General features: G+C 36.2%; 1 protein-coding gene across 2 annotated transcripts in view; it reads right to left on the bottom strand.

Annotated features, from left to right (window-relative positions):
• Positions 1–25,104, bottom strand: part of COG5 (component of oligomeric golgi complex 5) — a 320,495-nt gene that overhangs the window by 140,171 nt on the left and 155,220 nt on the right. For both annotated transcript variants that reach the window (XM_045494456.1, XM_045494455.1), the window contains exons 8-10: positions 10,823–10,988; positions 2,669–2,781; positions 2,329–2,406 (exon numbers count right to left, since the gene is read on the bottom strand). In XM_045494456.1, the coding sequence (XP_045350412.1) occupies positions 2,329–2,406; positions 2,669–2,781; positions 10,823–10,988 (357 nt within the window). The remainder of the gene's footprint in view (positions 1–2,328; positions 2,407–2,668; positions 2,782–10,822; positions 10,989–25,104) is intronic.

The following is a 25,104-nucleotide window of genomic DNA, read 5'->3' as shown; positions in this document are numbered from 1 at the left end:
CAAAGAACTTATAAAACTCAATACCCAAAAATCAAATAATCCAATTTAAAAATGGGCAGAAGATATGAACAGACATTTCTCTAAAGAAGTCATACAAATGGCGAACAGACACATCAAAAGATGCTCATCGTCCTTTACCATCAGGGAAATGCAAATCAAAACTACAATGCACTATCACCTCACACCTGTCAGAAGGGCTAAAACCAACAATGAGAAATATCAGGTGTTGGTGAGGATATGGACAAAAAGGAACCTCGTGCCCTGTTAAAGGGAATACAAACTGATGCAGCCACTCGGGAAAATGTATGGAGGTTCCTCAAAAAGTTAAAAATTGAATTATCCTACAATCCGGCAATCACACTACTGGGTATTTACCCAAGAAAACAAAAAAACACTAATTCAAAGGGATACATGCACCCATCTGTTTACAGCAACATTATTTACAATAGCCAAATTATGGAAGCAGCCCAAGTGTCCACTGACTGATGAATGGATAAACAAAATGTGGAGTGTATGGATACACATAAAATATATATACATATAATATATATGTGTGTGTATACATATATGTGTATATACATACACATATAATGAAATATTATTCAGCCATAAAAAATAATGAAATCTTGCCATTTGCAATGACATGAATGGACCTAGGGAGTATAATGGTAAGCAAAATAACACAGTGAAAGACAAATACCGCATGGTTTCATTCACGTGTTTAAAAAACAAAACAAAGAAGCAAAGGGGAAAGAGAGAGAGAGAGAGAGAGAGAGAGAGAGAGAGAGAAACCGAGAAACAGACTCTCAACTCTAGAGAGCAAACTGATGGTTACTACAGATGAGACGGGTGGGAGGAGGGGATGGGTTAAATAGGTGAAGGGGATTAAGGAGTGTACTTGTTGATGAGCACCACATGATGTATGGAATTGCTGACACACTGTATGTTCACTAAGTGGAATTTTAAAAATTGTAAAAAATTAATTACTATGCAAATTGACAAAAGCATCTTATTATTTCTTTCATACAATTAAAAGCCAAATATGAAGCAGAATAATGTAAGTAGGTATATACCAACATAAGTATACATATACGCAAAAATGAGTTTATACAGCGGGTCTGAGATTGCTATAGTTAAAAATGCCTAATTGCAAGGCTGGTCCTTGGCTGGTACTTGGGACTTGGATTTTAAGAGGGTCCTCATGGTTGTCAGTTAAGAATGCTCGCTATACCTAAACTGTTGGTACCAATAATGTGGTCTACACCAAACAGCTGCTTTTCTTTCAGGAGTCTGGAATTTTGGTACATGCTAGGCTAACTGACTCTTGATGAGAACCCTGAACTCCTACATGCAAGATGAACTTCCCCAGAGGACATTTTATGCATGCTGTTGCTAGATGAATTAAAGGTGTCCTCTCTCTCCTGTAAAAGAAGACCCTTGGAAGCTTTCAGTTGGTTACCTCTGGACTTCATCCTATATGCCTTTTTCCTATTGCTGATTTTCCTTTCTTGAAGTTGATTTTGGTTCTTATCCTTTTGCTGTAATAAATCACAGCCAGAAGCACAACTATATGCTGAATGCTGTGAATTCTCTAACAAATAACCAAACTTGGGGGTGGTCTTAGAGATCCATAACATAATATATAAATGCCTAAATTTTGAACTTACAAAGGACACTATACCATAACACTGGAAATTTTGAGAATTTTTTTCTTTGGAACACTTATGTGTCAAGATTAAATGATAAATAGAATAATCCCTCTGTATTATTCCTTATCAAAAACATATCAAGATGAATAAATAAAATGTAGAGTCAGAGATTTCTATGCATGGAAGGAATTCTTATAGCCCATGAGGCCAGTGTATTGGTGGATAACAGAAGGGAGAATTTCAGAATATGAAAAATGAATACAGCGATGTGCTTTACAGGAAAAATTAACAACCAAATGGATCTTACCATTCCATTTTCAGTAAAGACTATAAGACATAATAACCACCAATTAAACCTCTTATTTACCCAAAATTTTCATCTTATTCTCTAGTGGAACTTTTAAAAACATTTACAATAAATCATTTATATGATGGAAAATTAGAAATTAATTTATGCATTTCAGAAATTAGCCTATAAAATGCATTACTGGTAGTATTTACTCAATAAACAAATGTGCTTATACATATACTAAAAAGAAAGTTTGTTGTTGTCAAGAAATCAATTCCTATGGCTATTTGACAAGTAGCCAGTCTGTAAGGTAGGAACACAAACAATGCTGGCTCATTTCTCCCTGCATTCTTCAATAAAGAGATAAAAACTATTTTCATCTAAACATACCTTAACTACTTCTTCAATGAACCAAATATGAGAAACAGGATCTCTCTTCTTGGCTAATATTTTTTGTAGATGTTGTACCTAAAAAAGGCAGAGAGGGGGAGATTGTATACAATTGGGTATTTTCAAATGAAACAAATGTAAAGCTTAGGTACTAGAAATAGCAAGGGAAGGAAAGAGGCATTTTGCTAGAGTTATTCTATCAATATTATAATCAGCTAATGTAGGTATTCTGAATGCTCAGGGATTTTAAGATAGCTGACCAACGTCACACAACTTGGCGCAACAAGGCATTAATCATTAATCCATAATTAATGTTCTTTCCACTCTCTAAAATTCTTACCTGTCCACAAACAGTACAAATATGATCCACAAGTTTCTCCATATTAGTCCAGAGAGAAGCACGAAAAGCTGCAGTGTTTCCTGGGGTTGGCATAGTTGAGCGTCCCGGTCCCCCTGTTTATGAGTGACAAAGAAGTATGAAAAATAAAACTTTTCAAATAAAAGAAAATATGTTAATACAAAAAGCATAAACAAGCTTAAAAAAAAGTAAGAAGCTCCTACTTTAAGAAATAATTTCTTATAAGGAATATAAAAAAGCATCCTAACCTTTAATGTTTAAGAAAGGAAGGAAAATAAGATCACACACTCGGGCACACCACACACATACACACACACACGAAATAAAACACAAAACAGAAAATAGTTTTCTACAAGTGGTGGTGGGAGTGGTAGGAGACAAGGTGAAAGAAACAGGGATAGAAGTAGGGAGTCTTTATGAGGCATATAAATGTTTTACCTATTTCAAAATAAATTTAAGTTTAAATAGAAAGAAAAAAGCAAACTCTAAAACAAAATGCAAATAAATACAGAAACAAATGAAACCAACTATACATCAAACTCATAATACAACCACAGAGGGGAAAACAATTAATTCAAGTAATGTTTAATTATGGAACCCTAACTTTAGTGAGAGAGATTTTAGAGGCAAAAAGAATTGTAAAGAATTTATAGTACTTAGTGGATTTGTTGCTGGATGTGATACTGGTGTAGCCATCCTGAAATTACTTTAAGTTCATTTTGCAAAGTGTAAATGAAGGTTCTCCCCATTAACAGAATAAAGATACAAATATGTAATGAGGATCAGAGGTATTTCTTGACTCTGTCCACTGAAAGGGCAAGGAGACAGTGACTCCTAAACAGAAATGAGTATACCAAGTGCCCAAATTATGACTTGTATGCACCATTCCCCTTCCCCAGTAAAAGAAACCAGGGCTCACTGAAGAAAAGGGTGATTCCACATTTGGAGCAGTGAAAACAGAAGATATGTGTGGTACAACTGTGCCAGAGAGCAAAGAAGTGTTCAAAGACAAATGGAGATTTGTCAAAGGACATAGGACCTTGACTGGAAGGGGTTTCCCCAAAATGAATTAGGGAACTTTTGACCATCCAAAATAATAGGGATGAAAATGGATCATAAAATACTGATTGAAAACAATTTGTGAATTCATAGTGAAAACTGAAATGTTTAAAAAGGACGCACTTACTGTGATGAGCACCAGGTACCGTATGGCAGTCCATTATGAAACTAATATTACATTCTATGTTAACTAAATGGAATTTAAATAAAAACTTAAAAAAAAAACAAAAAGGATGGAAATTTCTCTTTACAGAAGAATGTCACTTAATAAATGCAGTGGAGTAATAGAAAAAAAATCATCATTTGGCAACTACTAGTAAAATAATTAATTGAGGGAAAGATAATCATTGGATACTAAAACCCTGCAGGAAATGTTAATGAAAAACAGGATATTCACATGGTCTCAAAGTATGCACCACAAATTACTAATCACAAAGAAAAGAAAGCAATCTTATAAGGAGCTATCTGGCATACACCACAGTAATGAGATGATTTCATTTAGCATCAGCAGTAATGAGACAGACATAATTTTGGTGGTTACAGATACAATGTTAATGGTAAATACACAACATTACCTTACTAGCTTGTTTATTCTGAATATACCCATAAAGAGACAATCAGATAAATCCAGATAAATTCAAATTATGGGGATCTCCAAACATGTTAATGCCATAAAAGACAAAAAAGGCAATGGGGTTGTTTTGATTAAAGGAGAGTAAAGACATAAGATAACTAACAGAAAAGCATAATCCCTGATTGGTTCAAGCTGGGGGAAAAACTATTATAAAGAATATTTTGGGGAACAAGTGAAAAATGTTGAATATGGATTAAACATTAAATAATATTAATGTATCAATGTTAAATTTCTTGAAAGTGATGTCTAAGAATGTTCTTGTATGTAATACATATACACAGCTATTTGCGCAGATTTAAAATGTTTCAACATTAAAAAAAAAAAAAAGGAATCTTAGTCTCAAATTGAAAAGTATAAATTCCAATCCAAATTAAGCTTGAAAGCCATGCAGAAGAGCCCATGAGTGAATAGTTTATCCTGTTTTAAAGAGGGCAAGATGGACGCCTGGGTGGCTCAGTCAGTTAAGCATGGACTCCTGATTTAAACTCCGGTCATGATCTCAAGATTGGGTCATAATTTCACTGTTGAGTCACAATCATCACAGTTGTGTGAGTGAGCCCTACTGTCAGGGTTGGTGCTGGGTGTGGAGTCTGCTTAGGATTCTCTCTCTCCCCCTCTCTCTGCCCCTCCCCAACACATGCTCTCTCTCCTCTCTTTCTCTCTCTCTCTCTCACAAAAAAAAAAGGGGGGGGGGCAAGAAATCAAGAAAACCAGAGGCTGTGTTTATAAGCTGCTTCCTTATAGTTTTTCAACAATTCTAGGTTTATTTACTTATTTTTTTTTTAAGGTTGGTTTATTTTTGAGAGACAGAGGGCAAGTAGGGGAGGGGCAGAGAGAGAGAGGGAGACACAGAATCCGAAGCAGGCTCCAGGCTCTGAGCTGTCAGCACAGAGCCCGATGTGGGGCTCGAACTCACTAACTGTGAGATCACAACCCTCTGAGCCCAAGTTGGTTGCTTAACTGACTGAGCCACCCAGGTGCCCCAATAATTCTAAGTTTAGAAAAGAGTTACATGTACCCTTAGCGAAGAGATGCTATTACTTTTTAGTGTGAGAATATTAGGAAGCAATAAAAGAGAAAAATACCTATGACAGAGATACTGGCTTTAAAAATATGAGTAATTCCTGTTTGAAATCTAAGTCTAACTAATTTTTAAAATTATTTGCAGTGTTGTCCTCACTACTAAGGAGAAGTGTACAGAGAATAGAGAGGAAATAAGTTAACAATGTGCAATTATCTCACAAGTCATATAAAGAACAAACTCCTCACAATGAAGAAAGGGTATAGAGTACCTTTGTGAACACTGGAAAATACTGATCGAATTCCTGGAATATGCATAGTTCAGTTTTGTTATAATGAATTATGGGACACATCAACCCACTACTTTCTTAAAGTAAATATAGCCAGATATTGGTTCAACTAGTTCCAGAGGCCTCATGTTCCTTACTTACTTAAAGGCAAATAAGGTAGAGAATGACTTATTTAAAATTTTTATCCTCATAAGCTAAATACTTATTTATTGAAGATATCAAAATGATAAAAGTAATCAACTGAACATAGAAAAGCTATATAAAGAGGAGAAAGAATAACTAAAACAGAAAAATTGATACCATTATCAGTTAGCTTTAGGAGAATCAAGAACAAAAACAGTGTCATAAACTAGGTTTTATTAAAGTGATAGAAAAAACCAAGAGTTACTTAAAAATACTTAAGAGTGATTTCTAGTTATTGATGGCAGAGTAAAATCATTTTTCTACTCTTTTTCCTGGAAAGCCAATGAAAATAAGAACAAAAAAAAAATACACTTAAACAACAACAATACCACCACCACCAACAAAACCCACCCCAAACAAGGAATCAACTAAAACTTCAAACTTGAGATTATGTATGCCACATGATGTGGATAAATCAAAATGAAAAAGGAACCAGATAGCTCTCATCTTGGACCATTAGCAAAAACCAAACTGCCCTTAAAATCAATTACAAAAATTTAGACGGACTATTCAATGATTCTTAGCTTAGAGCTGCAATGGAGAGACATGAATGAGCCAGGGAAGAAGCTAATAAAATGTTTAATGTTGCAGAATGGCAACAAAGAAAAATGGAAGAAGAAACCATAATAAAATGATATTTACACTTTATAATAGTTAGTCCTCTAGTTGGGGGAGATTATCAAAGGTAACATGAGGTGAAAGAGGAAAGAAAAGCAGAGAATATGAGGTTTCCACACAAAAATTGCTTAAATGGCTTTACCACGATTCACACTAAGCTCTCTAGAATGATTCAAGATTTGAGAAAAACGTATCCCAAAGATAGAAAAAGTAACAAATTGGTGAATACTTATTCTAGACAACAAACTTCATCCAATTTGCAGACTGTCCTAGTTTCTCCCTACAATCACCCCTATACTATTCTTCAACAAACAGCTAGTATCTTTCAAAGATGAGTAAGAATGAGAAACAGACAATATAGGACCTAACACAAATTGAGAGGGAGGGAAGACGGGGGAAAGGAAAGGAACATATGTTGCCAAAGAAATTCCCAAAGGAAACAACAGGAAGGGTTACTTGATCTTCTACTGTCTCAAAGCAATTATAGGGAACATTCTCATTGTAAATATATAACAGACATTAAGACCACATTAGAAATAACAATATAATGATCAAGGGTGAAAACACAATCAGAAATGGGAAAACGAACAAATGGACATGATACAAAATGGAATAAAGTACAAAGATATAAAATATAATAATTATGGACAATATATTAGAAATGGAAAACAAAGAAGATGTGATATGCATATAAAGTTCCTGAAAAGAACAAATGGAAAAGAAAAATCTTCAAATGTACAATTAAAGTAAACCTATAAAAGAAAACATATTCTAACTCAAAAAAAAAAAAAAAAAAAAGATACAGAGCATTCAATGCCAAGATACATCCTAAAGAAATTACTAAACTTCAAAGATAAATAAAGACCCATATGGACATTGTTAAAAAATAAAATTCAACTGAGTAAAATTTAAAGATCTTACTGGCTTTATTCAACAATTCATCAATCAGGCAGCAGGCAATCTAGCAGATAGAAAGGAACTCTGAGGAGCTATTCAAAATGAGAGACTTTTATAGGCAGAAGGGAACAGGAACAAAGAAGTTATACTAGATAAAAACGGCAAACTGGTTATGGCAAGGTCACTTTCCTTTAGAGGACAGTAGGACAGATTACCTCACTAGTACTGATTAGGTGATTCCTGACTGACTGACTGACTGACTGACTGACTGACTGACTTAGGATTCAATTTCTGGGAAGGGCTGAAAGGCTGAAACTGTAATTAAGTTACGTCTCAGTTTGGTGGCATGGGGTTTAGCATAAGTGACTCCATTTTGAGCCAGCTGTCTTACTTTTAACAACATCAAACTAAAAACAAGTAAGTTACAGGGGGTAAAAATCTGAGTTAACAACTCCCATTTCTTGGTTCAACTGTAAGAAGCTTGTACGTTGCCACTCTGTCCTAACAACAAATGAAAAGCCTAAAAGAATGAAAAATTCTTTTTGGACCTGTAAGAGAGGGGAGGACACATGGCAAACCACTTGCCCCCAAGATCAGAGAGACAGGCGAATACGGGAAGTCTCCATGTATCAGAACAGAGCCTTGCTAGCAGAAAACAGTGGGAGCCAGTGCTACGGAAGGAAAACGTGAAGTGAACTGATGAATTGCTACAGACTCAAAGTGGTCAATTGTGAAAATTAAAAGCTCCGGGGGTAGTCAGTCAGGGCGGCCCACAATATTGTGAGATTTGCATCCAGGAACCCAAACAGTTTCCCACAGTAAATGTGGGAGAAAAAATCACCCAGTGCCTCCAGCAGGAGGAGGAAAAAGGAAACCATCTTGAAATACACCAGAGGACTCTATTCTTAACAAGGCCTGCCCTGAGGGGAAGCTGGTTAACTAGAACCTAAACTTCTGGAGTGTTATCAGAACCTAACTGACCAGGGAAGGGAAATATCCAACTCCAGTCCCTCTGTGGTCATTCTCTCCCACCCAAGGGAGGAGAAAAAAAAATTAGTATGCTTGTACAGTTCAAGGTACAAAGGCACAGGCTCACTAAAAAACAGAGACCCAATGATAGCCCTTTATTTCCACTGAAAGAAAGACTGTTTTCACTTTTTCACTACTACAAGTAATAGCACAATAAAAAATTCTTATATCTATGTGACAGGTTCTCTAGGGTATATTCTTATAAGAGAAATTATAAGATCACAAGGTACATACGGTTTTAACCTCAGAGAACAATTTGATAAAACTGAGTCGAGTGGCTGAACCATTTCATTCTCCTACAATCAGTGTTAACGAGAGTTTCTGCACTCGCCCAACACTTAATTCTTGGGTTTTACCAGTTTCATGGTTGAGAAACAGTATCCTTGTTTTATCTGTACTTCCCTAATAATTAGTTTGGTCACCCTCTAGAAAGACGCTTAACATATTTTCCCGTTTATTAGATGTGTTCTATGAACTGCCTAATCATATTCTTATTTTTTAAGTTCTCTTTTACTTATTGAATTGCAAACCTTTCCAACACATAATAGGTAACATTTTTCCTTAAGATTATTGAACTTTATATATTTGAGAGGAAAAATCTTAAACATATAGAAAATTTGAAAGCATACTAAAAAAAAATTTCCCTGAATTGTTTGCTAATAAGTTATTGACATGATGCCCTATCACCCTTGAATGCTTTAATGTGTACTTCCAAAAAATAAGGACATTCTACTCCATAATCTTAATATGACCAACAAGATCAGCAAATTAATATGAATATTGTCAATGTCACATTTAAAAAACTAAAAATAATAGTGATTATTCTTTAAAAAAAATAATAAAGAATTGATGCTTAAGGTTTCTACATTAAACCACTGTATCTACTTCTCAACAGATTATAATAAGGCTTTAAGACTCTTTATTCTTTCAACAAAAAGGGTGTACATTAGGAATGACAGCATGTGAATAATTGCTTTAATTTTTTTTTTCTTTTTCTGGACAACACAAGAGGGAATGAGATTAAACTGCTCCTGGAAATTTAAACATGAGATCAAACTTTCTGAGAATAATTGCTGGGAAAAGCTGAGAGTGAAATCTCCTTCGGCAATTTCTTTTCAAAGCTCCCCTTCTGGGATAGTTTTAATACAGGCCTATTCAGAGGCTAGGGCTAACCTTTAAAAATCCCTTTAAGATCCAAGATTCTTTTATCTCTCTTTATCTAGTGCAACTTATTTATGAGTGACATATATTGTGCGTTATTTAAGGCTATGTTTATACAGCAAATATAAAAACCGTAATTACTGACTGTAAATATTTTAGTATTAGCCTTGTATGAGGAACTCTGTTATTAGTTCTATATGCATTATTCCATTTATTCTTTAGGACAACTCTGTGATGGTAGAATAGCTTCTCTGATGGAAAAATGGAAAGAGAGAAGCTGGAGACAGTAAGTCTGACAACAACTTTGGGGGATTTTCTGTAGTCTGAAGAAATAAAATGAGGGGAGAAAAAAGAAATGCAGTCAAGATAGAGGTGTCTGTCTTTAAGCAGAAGGTACACTAGCATGACTGTACATGACAGGAAAGAGACTTAAAGAAGGAAAAGTAACTACATGGCAGACAGAGGGGATCTGCTAAAGCAATGCCCTTGGGAGATGGGATCTAACGCAAAAGCAGAGTACTCGGTTTCTGCCAGGATCAAGGACAGCTCCTCCTTATTAACAGGAGAGAAGAAAGAAGGAAAGAAATGCAGACATGTGTTGGTTAGGTAAGTGAAAGCCACACACAATGTGTACTCTTTCCTATCCCACCTTTGAGGGGTGTGTTAGATCTGAATGCCATCGGCAGGTACATCTTGGCAGGAAAAAGGTCACAAACTGCTATTGTAGGGTTACTCCTCTCTCATACCTTTGTTTAGTAGTTTTCTTTACATTTTGCTGTCATTGTAATGTTCCCAAAGGTTTTATCAGTTTCTACCTCCACAGTTAACCTTTTTGGCTCCTGAATACCAGAATTATTAAAAGGAAAAGCCCAAAAAGCTAAGGAAGAAATTGCATTTCCTTAAAAAATATTTTCTGTCTCAAGAAGTACATGTGAGGATAAGGATTTCAGAAAGAAAAATGTTCTCTTTTTTTTTTCTTGCATCTGTTTCCTCTGAACTAAGTGAAGCCATGGTTTATAGATTTTTTTTTTCTAGAAGTTCTGAATATACCAATTGGCCAATTCAACTCACTGATTAGACAAAAAAAGTTATAAATAAATTCTGAAACATAATTTCTTCTCTCATTTTCTGTCTACTAAAATATGAGTCATTAGACTGCTTTGAAACTTAAGTGTTTCACATACTATTCAAAGGACTTCTTGGTTATAAATAAATAAAGCAGCTAAATATAAACCATAGCCATACCTCTCACAGCTGACTGCGAAGGCTGAGTCAGAACTTTGATGTCTAATGCACTGTTGATATGTTCTTCTAAAGCAGCACAATATCCATCCACAACGCTGGTAATAGTTTCCTTCAAAGTTCCAAGATTATGGAAAACCTGAAGAGCTGTTCCAACTTGAGTTGGATTCTTTAAAAGGTGGGCATGGGGGGTGGGAATAGGTATAAAAGGAAAACAAACAAAATCAATATAAATCTACAACTTTAAGTGGTACTTGAGTAGTTACTATTATATTTTTAAATTATCACAGACAGGAACAAAGGGAGTCCATTTAGAACAAATATTATTTTTAGTCATGATTTCTTCCATAAAAGACAAAATTAAATACTATGTATATTATTTTCCCCTTTCCCCTTTTTCTCATCCTTTAAAGGACAATAACAAGATCAGAAATCTGTTATATTATTAGAGCTTATTTAAAATTTACCACCAATCCCTATCAAGAGAGCCATGCTGGAAATAACAACAACCCTACATCTGTTTGAAGAATATCTGCAGAGTTAACTGAGGGCAGATCCACGCAGACTGACACTATTCATTATATTTCATTCATTCAATTCATTCTAACCAGAAATATTTATACAGTGCTTACTATGTAGGTCTTGGTTCCAGGTGCTAGAAATATAGTTGTAAACAAAACCAATTAAGTCCCTACAGTCATGGAACTTCTATTTACTAAGAAATATATGTTTTTTTTAATTTTTAAAAAATGTTTATTTTTGAAAGAGAGAGAGAGAGAGAGAACATGCACGCACAAAAGGGGGGTAGGGGTTATATATGCAAAGAAATATATATTTAAAAAATTTTTTTAATGTTTATTTTTGAGAGAGAGAAAGAGAAAGAGAGAGAGAGAGAGAGAGGGAGAGAGAGGGAGAGAGAGAGGGAGAGAGGGAGAGAGAGAGGGAGAGAGGGAGAGGGGGAGAGGGAGAGAGAGAGAGAGAGAGAGAGAGAGAGAGAGAGAGAGAGAGAGAGAGAATATCCAAAGCAGGATCCAGGCTCTGAGCTCTCAGCACAGACCGAACCACAAGATCATGACCTGAGCTGAAGTTGGAAGCTTAACCGAATGAGCCTCCCAGGAGTCCCTTTACCAAGAAATATATTAATAATATATCTGTAACAGAGTATCAAGTAGTGATAACTGCTACAAAAAAAAAAATCAATCAGGGAATAAGAATAGAGAATGATGGGGAAATTACAGACAGAAGAAGTCAGAGAAGCCAGTTATAAGTCAGAGGAGTCAATTTTCACTACCTGATACTCTGTTACATGCATCTCTGAGGTGATTTTCAAACCGAGACCTGAATATGATGAGGGAGGGAGTCTGAGGAGGATATGGGGTAAAACAGATCTGAACAGGTATCAACGAAAGCGCTGAGCTAAAATATGCTTGGCAGCTAATCAATCAAACAGCAAGAAGGCCCTGACAGTGGCTAGAGCAGGGTGACTATAGCAGAGAGGAGTAGGCAGTCAAAATACTGTGAGCAGATTGAGTCCATAGGATTATTACCAGGTTGTTGGCTTTGTCACTAAGTACATGAATCATCAAGCCAGAATATGGTTCACATCAACAACATATATCTCCAGATCCAAATAGCTGAAAGTCCACTTTCATTTATGATTCAGTGCCTGTTATTAGAGGCACTTATTTTAAGAGTTAAATTATTTTATTACCTCAATTTCTAAACTGTTAAGTTTAGAAATAAGACAAAAGGTTACTCCTGAAATACACCGGTGTTAATAATAGAACATGCTGTAATAACACACGCACAAACGGAGGCAAAGTAGAATCAGCTTAAAGAAAGTAGCAAGAAACAAGGTTAGTGAATAGCAATACCCATTGTAGACTTCCCCCCCCCCCCAAGAAAAAGAAGCAAATGGACATCATTTCAAATATTTTAGTGGAAAAAGCTTAATTTAATCTGTTCATATAGTTATAATAGAATTTAATTCTTTTATACACTGTCAATTCTCTATCAGTGAACTACCAAAGAAAATGGGAGAAAATAAGCTATTCACATAAAATTATTAACTGAAAAGATGAGGTATAGCTATGTTTTGGTTATTGTTAGTTCCATTTATTCCATTCTCCCCAGAGTGGTAATATTTTTTTTTTTTTATTTTTATTTTTTAGTAGAGATCAAGATCAAGGGGCACCTGGGTGGCTCAGTCAGTTAAGCATCCAGCTCTTGATTTCAGCTCAGGTCATGATCTCATGCTTTGTGAGTTCAAGCCCTGCATTGGCTCTGCATTGACAACGTGGAGCCTGCTTGGAATTCTTTTTCTCCCTCTCTCTCTGCCCCTCTCCTGCTTGTGCTAGCGCGCGCTCTCTCTCTCTCTCATCACATAAACAAATGTTTTAAAAAAAGATCAAAATTATGCAGCTGCAAAGAAATTTCCTCTAGCATTATACGAGTGTCTGTATAATACAAAAACAAGCATTACCTGAGCGACCTCTAAGGAAATTTTCACTTTATAAAGGTAGAATATATATTGTAAAATTGTATTTATTGCCTTTATTATCCTCAAAGAGTCTGAAGAGCATAGCTTCTCAATATATGGTAGGGTTTCAGTGTTATCAGCTGAATGTACATTTTAAGATACACTGTATAGCAACTGAAACACATTTAAAGTTATATTTCACTTGAACGATCTGGCTAATAACATGGACCAGTCTTCATCATTTCCCACTCCAAAAATTATTAACCCCCCAAAACTTTTCAAAACAGAAACATATATAGCTCACTATTAAAGAAGCATCTGATGTGGTATTATTTGTAATAATTATAATTTACACTACTTACAATCATTCTAGTTGTAATTTTAAGCCTTCCAATTAATGTGACCACTTTTTCAATTAATGCCAGTTATTCATATTCATAGTTTAATGTAAACATATTGTTTGTTAGTTGGGGCACTACAAAATAATAATTAAGTAAAATTCTTTAACATATATAAAAGGAGTGTGCAAATTATATAAACACAGCTCTAAGAATTATCACAAAGTGAACACATCTTTGTAACTACCACCTGGACCATAAAACCGAGTTATCAGCACTTTTGAATCTTTTGTACTGTTCCAAATGCACATCTCCAAATATCATCATTATCATAACTTCTAACACTATTGATTAGTTTTGCCTATTTCTGAATTTTACATAAATGGAACCATAAAAAAGCTATTATTTTGTGTCTGCCTCCTTTTAGTCAAAATTTTGCTTGTAAAATGCATCCATGTGGTTGAATGTAGCAGTAGTTACCTTGTTTTCACTGCTGTTGATTAGAAATTTCCCTTTCTCTATCCAACTGGATTACATTGGAGTTATTCCATTTTTTAGGTATTTTAAACAATGCTGCCATCAACATTCTGGTGCACAGCTTTTAGAGAACATACATGCATATGCATTTCTGCTGGGTAAGAGTAGAAATGCTGAATCACTAGGTATTTGTATGCTTAGCATTTGCAGATTCTGCCTATTTCCCAAAGTCATTGTACCAATTTACACTCCAGCAGCAATAAATGAGTTGTGGGTGCTTCACCATCTTACCAAAATTTAGAATTATCATCTTTTAAAGCTATTCTCTGGGATGTTCATGGTGGTTTTAATTTACATTTCTGTGATGACTAAGAAGTTATCCTTTCTTGCATGTAAATTATCCATTTGGACAGCTGCTTTTGTGAAGTACATATTCATCTCTTTTGCCCATTTTTCTCACTGGTTATTTTCATCTTTTACATATTTGTAAAAGTTGTTTACATATTTGGATGTAATCACTTTCATGATTATATGTATTGCAAAGATGTTCTCTCACTCTTAAGAAGTCTTATAAGGAAAAGAAGTTCCTCATTTAAATACAGTCCATTTTATCAACCTATAGTTAGCACTTTTAGTATCCTAAAAATTTTCCATCCCACATTTATGAAGATGTCTTTCATTCATGATTTATCCTCCAGAAACCCTACTGCTTTACCTTTAATATTTAGATATATAATCCACCTGGAATTACTTCCTGTATAAGAGCCAAGATTAATATTTTTCTATATGAATACCCAACTGACCCAGCACAATTTGTTTTTAAATGTTTATTTTTGAGAGAGAAAGAGAGGAGCAGAGAGAGAGGGAGACACAGAATACAAAGCAGGCTCCAGGCTCTGAGCTGTCAGTACAGAGCCTGATGCAGGGCTCGAACTCATGATCCCCAAGATCATGACCTGAGCAGAAGTCGGACGCCCAACTGACTGAGCCACCCAGGCGCCCCTGACCCAGCACAATTTATGTGAAAGAACAAACAAGGATAAGACAATCTTTGCCTCCTTGCTCTCAAAGCCTACCTTTGCAGTAAATCAACTTTAAATCTATGTGTGTTTGTTTCTGGACCTTCAATTCTGTGCCATTTGTCTACCTGTATGTCAGTTCACCTATGGAAATTATCGTAGCTCTAGAATAAGTCTGGTAGTCCTCCGTCCCTGTTCTTCAGTTTGGTGTATGGGCTATTCTTGCTTCAGGATGCTTCCGCATAAATCTTATAATGGCACATCGTTTCCATCAAAGAGAAAAACTCCTGAAATTTTGAGACTACAATAAATCTATACGTAAATCAGAAAGAATGGAAATCTTTATAAGTATGAACTCTCCAATCCATGAATAAGGGTAGTTCTCTTCATTTACTCAGGTTTTCTTTAATTTCTCTTAATAATGTTACAGTTTCTTGAAGAGCTATTATATATCTTTCATTTGAATCATTCCTACACGTTTAATATTTTTTGGATACTTAAGTGGTAATTTAAAAATCTTTTTGTTTCTCTGTTGCTGGTATACTGAAAATACAACAGGTTTTTATACATTGAACTTTACCAAAGTTCAGTTATTAATTCTAATAGTTTTTCTGGAGATTGTTTTCAATTTTCTATATATATAATCATGTTATCTTTGAGTATTTTTTATTTCTTCATTTTCCAATCCCTCTACATTTTATTGTTCTCTCTCATTACCCTGGTTAAGATCTTCAGTATGTTACTACATACAAGTGGTACGAGTAATATCTTTGTATCATTCCTAATCTCAAGTAGAAAGCCTTAAATATTTCAATACTGTGATTTTTGCAGATATCATTTACTAAAAAAAATTCTTTGCTAGGTCTGCTAGGAGTTTTTAAGTCATAGATTGATGTTGAGTTTTATTAAATTCTTGTTCTGCATATATTGAGATGATCAATTTTTCCCTTTATTGATAACATTACACTGCACTTCTAGACTAAAATCACTGTGGTAATAATAAATGATCCTTTTTACGTGTCTCTGAATTACATTTACTAATACTTTCTTAAGTATTCTTGCACTGATTGTCAAGACAGTTACTATCCTTCCTCATAATATCCTTGTTTTGATATCAAGTTTATACTGGCCTCATGAAATAATCAAGTAAGTGTTCCTTCTTTCCTTTTTTCTCAATTCTTAGAGTTTGTGCAACACTGGTTGATTTATTAAATGTTTGGATGAATTAACTAGTGAACCTATCTGTGGGGTTTTCTTTGAGGGAAGGTGTATAATGATAAATTCAATCTTGTCAATAGAACTATTCAGATTCTAATTTTCCTAGTGTTATTTTCAATAAGTTGTTTCTCCAGAAATTTCTCCATTTTATCTAAATTTTCAAATCTACTATTATAAAGTTATATTTAGTGTCCTCTTACAAACATGTTAGTTTCTGTTAAGTGTATAATTAGGTCAACTTTTTTTATTCTTAATACTGGTAATGTGTGTCTTTAAATTCCCCCCCCCCCACCCTCTCATCAGTCTTTTTCAGTATTTACCAATTTAAAGTATTAATCTTGTCAAATAACCAACTATTGGATTTGTTGATTCTATTCTGAGATTCTGTTATTCCTGTTTCACAGGTCTTTGGAGTCAGACCTAGATCAGAAGCCACACATGTGCAGTTAGTAGACAAAACCTTAGCAAATTACTTTTCTGAAACTTAGCTTACTCATCTGCACCACCTGTGCCAACCTTACAGGTAAATGAAATTATCCTTGTAACCCATCTAGCACTAAAGATAGAATAAAGAGCTCAACAAGAATTAGCTGCCTTTACCTTGATCTGTTGGAATCATAGTTAATGTGGAAAGAATGTGGGCTGTTATATGCAGATAGTCTTGGGATAAAAACCCAACGTTGCTATATATGTAACTGTGTGACACTGGGCAAATTATCACTCATCAAACCTTATTTTACTTATATAATTAATATTTCCTTCCTCATCAGATTTTAAGATCTCTAAGGGAACACACCAAGTTTGTTTTATTCACTGCAATACTCGTTACATCTATCACAGGTGTTAGGTGTTTAAGAATTATCAGTTGAACAAATAAAATTTTTATCATTTGGGGGCACTTGGGCAGCTCAGTCAGTTGAGTGTCCAACTTCGGCTCAGGTCATGATCTCACGGTTCGTGGGTTTGAGCCCCGTGTCAGGCTCTGTGCTGACAGCTCAGAGCCTGGAGCTTGCTTCAGATTCTGTGTCTCCCTCTCTCTCTGCCCTCCCCTACTCGAGCTCTGTCTCTCAAAAAATAAATTAAAAACATTAAGGGGCGCCTGGGTGGCTCAGTTGGTTAAGCGTCGACTTCGGCTCAGGTCATGATCTCGCAGTCTGTGGGTTCGAGCCCCGCGTCGGGCTCTGTGCTGACAGCCTGGAGCCTGTTTCAGATTCTATGTCTCCCTCTCCCTCTTCCTCTGACCCTCCCCTGTTCATGCTCTCTCTCTCTCTCTGTCTCAAAAATAAATAAATGTTAAAAAAAATTTAAAAAAAAAAAATTGGGGCGCCTGGGTGGCGCAGTCGGTTAAGCGTCCGACTTCAGCCAGGTCACGATCTCGCGGTCCGTGAGTTCGAGCCCCGCGTCAGGCTCTGGGCTGATGGCTCAGAGCCTGGAGCCTGTTTCCGATTCTGTGTCTCCCTCTCTCTCTGCACCTCCCCCGTTCATGCTCTGTCTCTCTCTGTCCCAAAAATAAATAAACGTTGAAATAAATAAATAAATAAATAAATAAATAAATAAATAAATAAATAAATAAAAACATTAAAAAATTTTTTTTTATCATTTGGCTTGCTAATCTTTGTATGACAAATGAAAAGACTATTGAAATAACACATTTAAAATACCTAGGACTCAGTGTATGAGTAGTACAAAATGCTGGTTCTCAGATCATTCAATATTCCAAAAGTTAAAAGAATGCTAACAATAGTCTTTGCTTCAGTTCCCAAGAAATTCTTACTGCTCCATATTCAGTCATTATTTAAATGAGTAGTTACCCAATAAATATGAGTAATCCTGAGGAACTCCTTTCTCTCCTGTGTATCTCAACTTCATAAATTTAAAAATTATGAGGATAGATGAATAGGAATTCCCAAAATCATCTGAAGATCTTTTTTATAAAAATGTAGCCAACAAGACCTTAACTCCAAAAACTGTGGTTCAATTGGATCAAAATGACACCTGGTTATTGTATTTTTCAAAGCTCTTTAGATTGTTCTGCTATAGTTAGACTGGCAGCCATCTAGGAACCAACATCTGAGAACCACTGGAATAGATGACTGCCAGACTTCAAAGGATGAGAACCATATATTCATTTGAAGATAGTTGTTTTTTTTATTTTATTTTATTTTTAAGAACAACATAATACACAAAGAAATGACAGAGGAAAACTACAGACTGTGTTCAAGGAGCAGTACACAGATTCTACTACCGTGAATGTGATGTACATAAAAAAAGACAGTAAAAGATAATGTTGAGCTGACAAAAAAGGATCTGGTCACTAGCAACACTGAGTGGCATTCTGTAAAAAATTTATCTTACTTTGATTATAGTAAAAAAATTATTGATGTCTTCTAGATAATCACAATCTAAGTTGTTTGAGGAAATGAAATAATCAGCTTTGATGATAGTTGAAAAAAAGAGCTTGAACTAGAGAGGTGCAGTGAGAATATAAAGAACAAGACAGATACAAGAGATTCTGAAACACTGGAAACAAACTGGATGCTGACTGACTACAATGGACAAGAGTTAGGGAAGAGCCTAGTCTCTTCAAAGGCTCAAGTCTGGAAGACTGAGAAGATGGGAAAAGAAAAAAAGGACAATCAGAAGAAGGAGACCATTTGGGTGAGCGGATGAGCAGGAGAGAGGTGGGCATGGGAGGATCAGAGGCTGTTGCTAAAAAAGCACTTAGCTGTTAGTCATGCTGAGTCTAAAGTGCCAAACATCTTTGGTGGGAAATGAGAACATTTTTGAAATGGATCATCACAGCAACCTTGTCTGAGTGGCAAACTAACCTGAATAAAAAATGAAAACAGTAGTGTTGGAAACTATAAATCACAAAGGAAGTAAATCAAGAATAGAATCAGTGAGAGTGAGAGAACAGACATGGAATGATACAATACTCCAGCCAGGAATGAAATTGGAACACTAGGAAAATTGAAAATGCAATCATTTTGTGTAGCTATGATTCAAGTGAAGAACATTTCCTAAAGATATTGAACATTAATGTCCTTTCTCTACCATCCGCTCTCGTCACAGACAAATACTATGTATTTTGACCACAGGCTTTTTCCAAGCCCTTACTAACAATACATTTCAGGCTTGTAGTTCCCTCATCTGTCAAATGAGGGGGCTGGACTAGATGAACTGTTAGAATACTATGCACTACTAAAACACAGTAATGTTGTTATCATTCAATGTGTATCATCCACTATACACCGACCATGTGCAAGATACAGGGGATAAAAAAAAAATGAAGCAAGTACTGCACGCTGACTTTTCGTTATTTACGGTCTGATGGGAGACAGAGACAAGTAAAGCAGCAATTAGAATGCACTATGATAAGTGAGAGGAGAAATGGAAAGTTTAATGAAAACACATAAGAGGGGTGATTAACTCAACTGGGGAGGGAAGAGGAATGGAGGAGTCAGAAATGATCCTGAAAGGAAGGAGTCTCAGCTAAGACCTGAAATGAAGCTGTCAGGGGAAGGTGTCCAGCGGCATGGAGGTAAGGACGTGTGAAAAGATTTCCAGGAGGAGGGGGAAAGCAAAAAGAAAACTCCTCCAAGCAAAGGAACAGCACATACAAAAGCCTGTGAATAAGAGCATATGATGGAAACTAAGTCCACTAACATGACATCTGATAGGTAAGAGATCTACATAAACACCTGCTACAAATCCAGGTGCCTACAGAAACAGCTCTCAAATTTTAGGGAGATATAAAAGAATTACCTGGGGGAATTTATCAGCCAAATAAGGGGCATATGGGAAGTTTGTGGAATGCTGGTAATGGTTTTAGCTTTTTTTAATTTTAATCCCAATGTTTAGTTATATGTTTGTTCACTTTTGAAAAAATCATTGAGCTGCACTCTTATAATTTATGCACTTTGCTGTTAGTTGTATTTTAATTTAAAAGTCTATGGTAAATAATAGGAAATGAAAATGATAACAAATTAGGAGAAAAAAATGTAAATCAGATACCTTACATACCTAAAACAGTTTATTTGGGGGCAAAGATATTAAATTGAATAAAATAATATACGAATGTTCATATTATTAAATAAACACGAATCTTGTTTAATTTTTTCCCAAGACAATAAAAGCAAGTTTTATGTCTGAATATAAACAATCACAATTGGCTTTTAAAAATAATTAGCTTCTAAGATATTGGCTAATATAAAATACATATTTCAGTTTTGCATGTTGCCATGGACTGGAACGGCTGTGTCCCCTCGCCCAAATTCAGATGAAGCCCTAACACCCAAGGTGGTGGTATTCAGACATGGGGCTATTGGGTGCTAATTAGAGTTAGATGAGGTCCTGGGGGTAGGACCCTGGTCTGATGGCATCAGTGCTCTTATAAAAGATACCAGAGAGCTTGTACGCTCTGTCTCTGTGCCATGTGAGAAGATTCAGCAAGAAGGCAGCTGTCTGCAAGCCAGGAAGAGACTCCTCACCGGAAACTGAACCCTGCTCAACCCTGATCTTGGACTTTCCAACATCCAGAACTGTGAGAAAATAAGTTTCTGTTATTTAAGCTACCTACCCGGCCTATGGCTTTTGTTGTGGCAGCTTGAGCAGCCAAATGTTTATGTTTTACAAATAGATTAAATTTTAGACAGTGTCATGTCTAAAATTAGTGCCCCTTTGCCCCCAACGAATACATGTCCCCCTGAAACGTCAGACTGTGACCTTATCTGGAGACAGGATCTTTGCTGATGTAATTAGTTACACTGAGATGAAGTCATACTAGATTGCAGTGGGCTCTGAATCCAATGACTGATGTCACACAGAGACACACACAGTGAAAGAGGCCTTGTGACAACAGAGGCAGAGATCAGAGTGATGATATTACAAGCCACGGAAATTCAGGGATGGACTAGAGCCAGGAGAAGTTAAGAAGAGGCAGGGAAGGATTCTTCCCCAGAGCCTCCAGAGGGAGCATGGCCCTGCCAACACCTTGATTTGGATTCGTAACCATCAGAATTATGAGAAAATAAATTTCTGTTGCTTTAAGCTACGTAGGACGTCGTAATTTGTTACAGCAGCCTTAGGAAATCAATACAAACAGTTAAGGGCAACAGAAAACCATGCAAATGCACTAAAGATATTCCATGCTCATGGAGTGAGAGAAGACTGTTCAACTGTCCATACTATCCAAAGCAATCTACACATTCAGTACAATCCCTATCAAAATGCCAAACAGCATTTTTCACAGAACTGGAATAAACAATACTAAAATTTGTACAGAACCACAAAAGACCCCGAACAGCCAAAACAATCTTGAAAAAGAAGATCACAATCTCAGATTTCAAGCTATACTACAAAGCTATAGTAACCAAAACAGTATGGTACTGGCACAAAAATAGACACAAAGATCAACAGAACAGAGAACCCTGAAATAAACCCACGATTATTCAGTCAATTCACCTATGATGAAGGAGCCAAAAATATGCAATGGAAAAAAAAAAAAAACCAGTCTTTTCAAGAAACAGTGCTGGGAATACTATACAGCAACATAAAGAAAATGAAATTGGATCACTTTCATACACCATACACAAAAATAAGCTCAAAATGGATTTAAAAAAAATTTTTTTTCAACGTTTATTTATTTTGGGGACAGAGAGAGACAGAGCATGAACAGGGGAGGGGCAGAGAAAGAGGGAGACACAGAATCGGAAACAGGCTCCAGGCTCTGAGCCATCAGCCCAGAGCCTGACGCGGGGCTCGAACTCACGGACCGCGAGATCGTGACCTGGCTGAAGTCGGACGCTTAACCGACTGCGCCACCCAGGAGCCCCTCAAAATGGATTTTTAAATGTGAGCCCTGAAACCATAAAAATCCTCTAAGAGAGCGCGCACAGTAATTTCTTTGGCATTTGCTATAACAACATTTTTCCAGATCCTCTCCTAAGGCAACAGAAACAAAAGCAAAAATAAACTACTAGGACTATATCAAAATAAAAAGATTCTGGGGGCACCTGGGTGGCTCAGTCAGTTAAGCGTCTGACTTCAGTTCAGGTCATGATCTCAGGGTTTGTGAGTTCGAGCCCCACATCGGGCTCTGTGCTGACAGCTCAAAGCCTGGGGACTGTCTTCGGATTCTGTGTCTCCCTCTCTCTCTGCCCCTCCCCTGCTCGTGCTGTCTCCCTTCCCCTCCCTCCCTCCCTCTCTCTCTCAAAAATAAATAAATAAAACGTTAAAAAAGTAAAAAAAAAAAAAAAAACAAAACCTTCTGCACAGGGAAGGAAACAATCAACAAAACCAAAAGACAGCCTACTAAATGGGAGAATATATTTGCAAATGATACATCCAATAAGGGGCTAGTATCCAAAATATATAAAGATCTTATACTCAATATACACATACAAAAACAAATAATCCAATTAAACAATGGGCAGAAGACATGAACACATTTCTCCAAAATTGACATACAGATTGCAACAGATACATGAAAGGATACTCAACACCACTCATCTTCAGGGAAACACAAACCAAAACTACAATGAGATATCAACTCACACCTGTCAGAATGGCTAAAAGCAAAAATACAAGCAACAAAAAGTGTTGGTAAGGATGTGGGGATAAAGGGAACCCTTGTGCACTGTTGGTGGGACTGCAACTGCAAACTGGTGCAGTCACTTGGGTTGCTTCCATATATTATCTATTGTAAATAATGTTGCAATAGACAGAGGGGTGCATTTATCTTTTCAAATTATGTTAAGTAAATACCCAGTAATAGAATTACTGGGTCATATGGTTATACTATTTTAATTTTTTTTATTTTATATATAGAGTGTGTGTGTGTGTGGTGAGTGGGGGAAGGAGGAAGAGGAAGAGGAAGAGAGAGAGAGAGAGAGAGAGAGAGAGAGAATCTTAAGCAGGCTCCACGCTGTGCATGGTGCCCAACCCAGGGCTTGATCCCAAGACCCGGGGATCATGGCCTAAACCAAAATCAAAAGTCAGACACTCAACTAAGACACCCAGGCGCCCCTGTATTAATTTTTTGAGGAATGTCCATACTATTTTCCACATTTACAAGAGCCTTCACATTCACTAATTTTATTTTGTCATCAAAACACAGGTAGAACAGGGGTGCCTGGGTGGCTCAGTAGGTTAAGTGTCCAACTTCGGCTCAAGTCGTGATCTCACAGTTTGTGGGTTCGAGCCCCGCATCAGGCTCTGTGCTGACAGCTCAGAGCCTGGAGCCTGCTTCGGATTCTGTGTCTCTGTTTCTCTCTGTACCTCTCCCGCTCATGCTCTGTGTCTATCTCTCAATAATAAATAAATGTTAAAAAAAATTAAAAAATCTTTTGCATTGTTGGTGGAAATGCAAGCTGGTGCAGCTACTCTGGAAAACAGTATGGAGGTTTCTCAAAAAACTGAAAATAGAACTACCCTACGACCAAGCAATCGTACTACTAGGCATTTATCCAAGGGATACAGGTGTGCTGTTTCAAAGGGACACATGCACCCCCATGTTTACAGAAGCACTATCAACAATAGCCAAAGTATGGAAAGAGCCCAAAGGTCCATCGATGGATGAATGGATAAAGAAAAAGTGGTATGTGTACACACACACACACACACACACACACACACACACACACACACACACACACACAATGGAGTATTACTTGGCAATCAAAAAGAATGAAATCTTGCCATTTGCAACTATGTGGATGGAACTGGAGGGTATTATGCTAAGTGAAATTAGAGAAAGACAAAAATCATATGACTTCACTCATATGAGGACTTTAAGAGACAAAACAGATGAACACAAGGGAAGGGAAACAAAAATAATATAAAAACAGGGAGGGGGACAAAACAAAAGAGACTCACAAATATGGAGAACAAACTGAGGGTTGCTGGAGGGGTTGTGGGGGGGGGGGATGGGCTAAATGGGTAAGGGGCATTAAGGAATCTACTCCTGAAATCATTGCTTCACTATATACTAATTTGGATGTAATTTTAAAAAATAAAAAATAAAGTTAAATTAAAAAATTAAAATTAAAAAAAACACAGGCAGAACAAATATTAATATCTTCATTTTATAGGCAAAGAAACGGAGGCACCAAGAGGGCAAGCCCACAGTGGGACAGTTTTAGGTCTCGGGCTCTTTCATGCCTATTCTAAACTCTGCCATGGGTCATCCTGTTGCCACTTGACTTCAGAAGGTCTCCAGATATAGCAATTTTGCAGGTGAGAAATACTCTCTGGTAAATTTTAAGAGCTCTCAAAACATACAGACTTAATTTAAGCGCATTTGAAAAATACCATGCTAGTAAGAGATAAGCTTCTGCTGAAAAGGTAGCAACGTCTTCTAGACAGTATCTTTTCTCTAAATGAGACAGTCAATTCTAAGAATAATTTTTCTACAAACTGTCACTGTGACCTTCCAGAAATCACTTAACCCTGTATAAAATTTCCCCAACTTCATAGACTGTGATGTAAAATCAGATGAAAGACCATGTAATAGAGAAGAAAGGGTAATTTCACAAATAGATCAAGATGAATTTCTACCTCTTCAAAAGCACTTAAGAAGATGGCACAACCATTTCCTTTATTAAACTAAAATTATTTCTCCTACTTTAGAAACAAACACGGTGTGACTTTTTCTTTCTTTTCCAACATCTCAGTAGCATTATATGGGAGGAAAATAAAATCTCACAAGAACAGTCAGAAAAGAAGCATAGTTGTTTAAGATCCCTGAAAAACTTG

This window comes from Leopardus geoffroyi, chromosome A2, assembly GCF_018350155.1.
Source record: "Leopardus geoffroyi isolate Oge1 chromosome A2, O.geoffroyi_Oge1_pat1.0, whole genome shotgun sequence".
NCBI classification, from domain to species: Eukaryota; Metazoa; Chordata; class Mammalia; order Carnivora; family Felidae; genus Leopardus; species Leopardus geoffroyi.
This window is presented reverse-complemented; position numbering and strand designations above follow the sequence as displayed.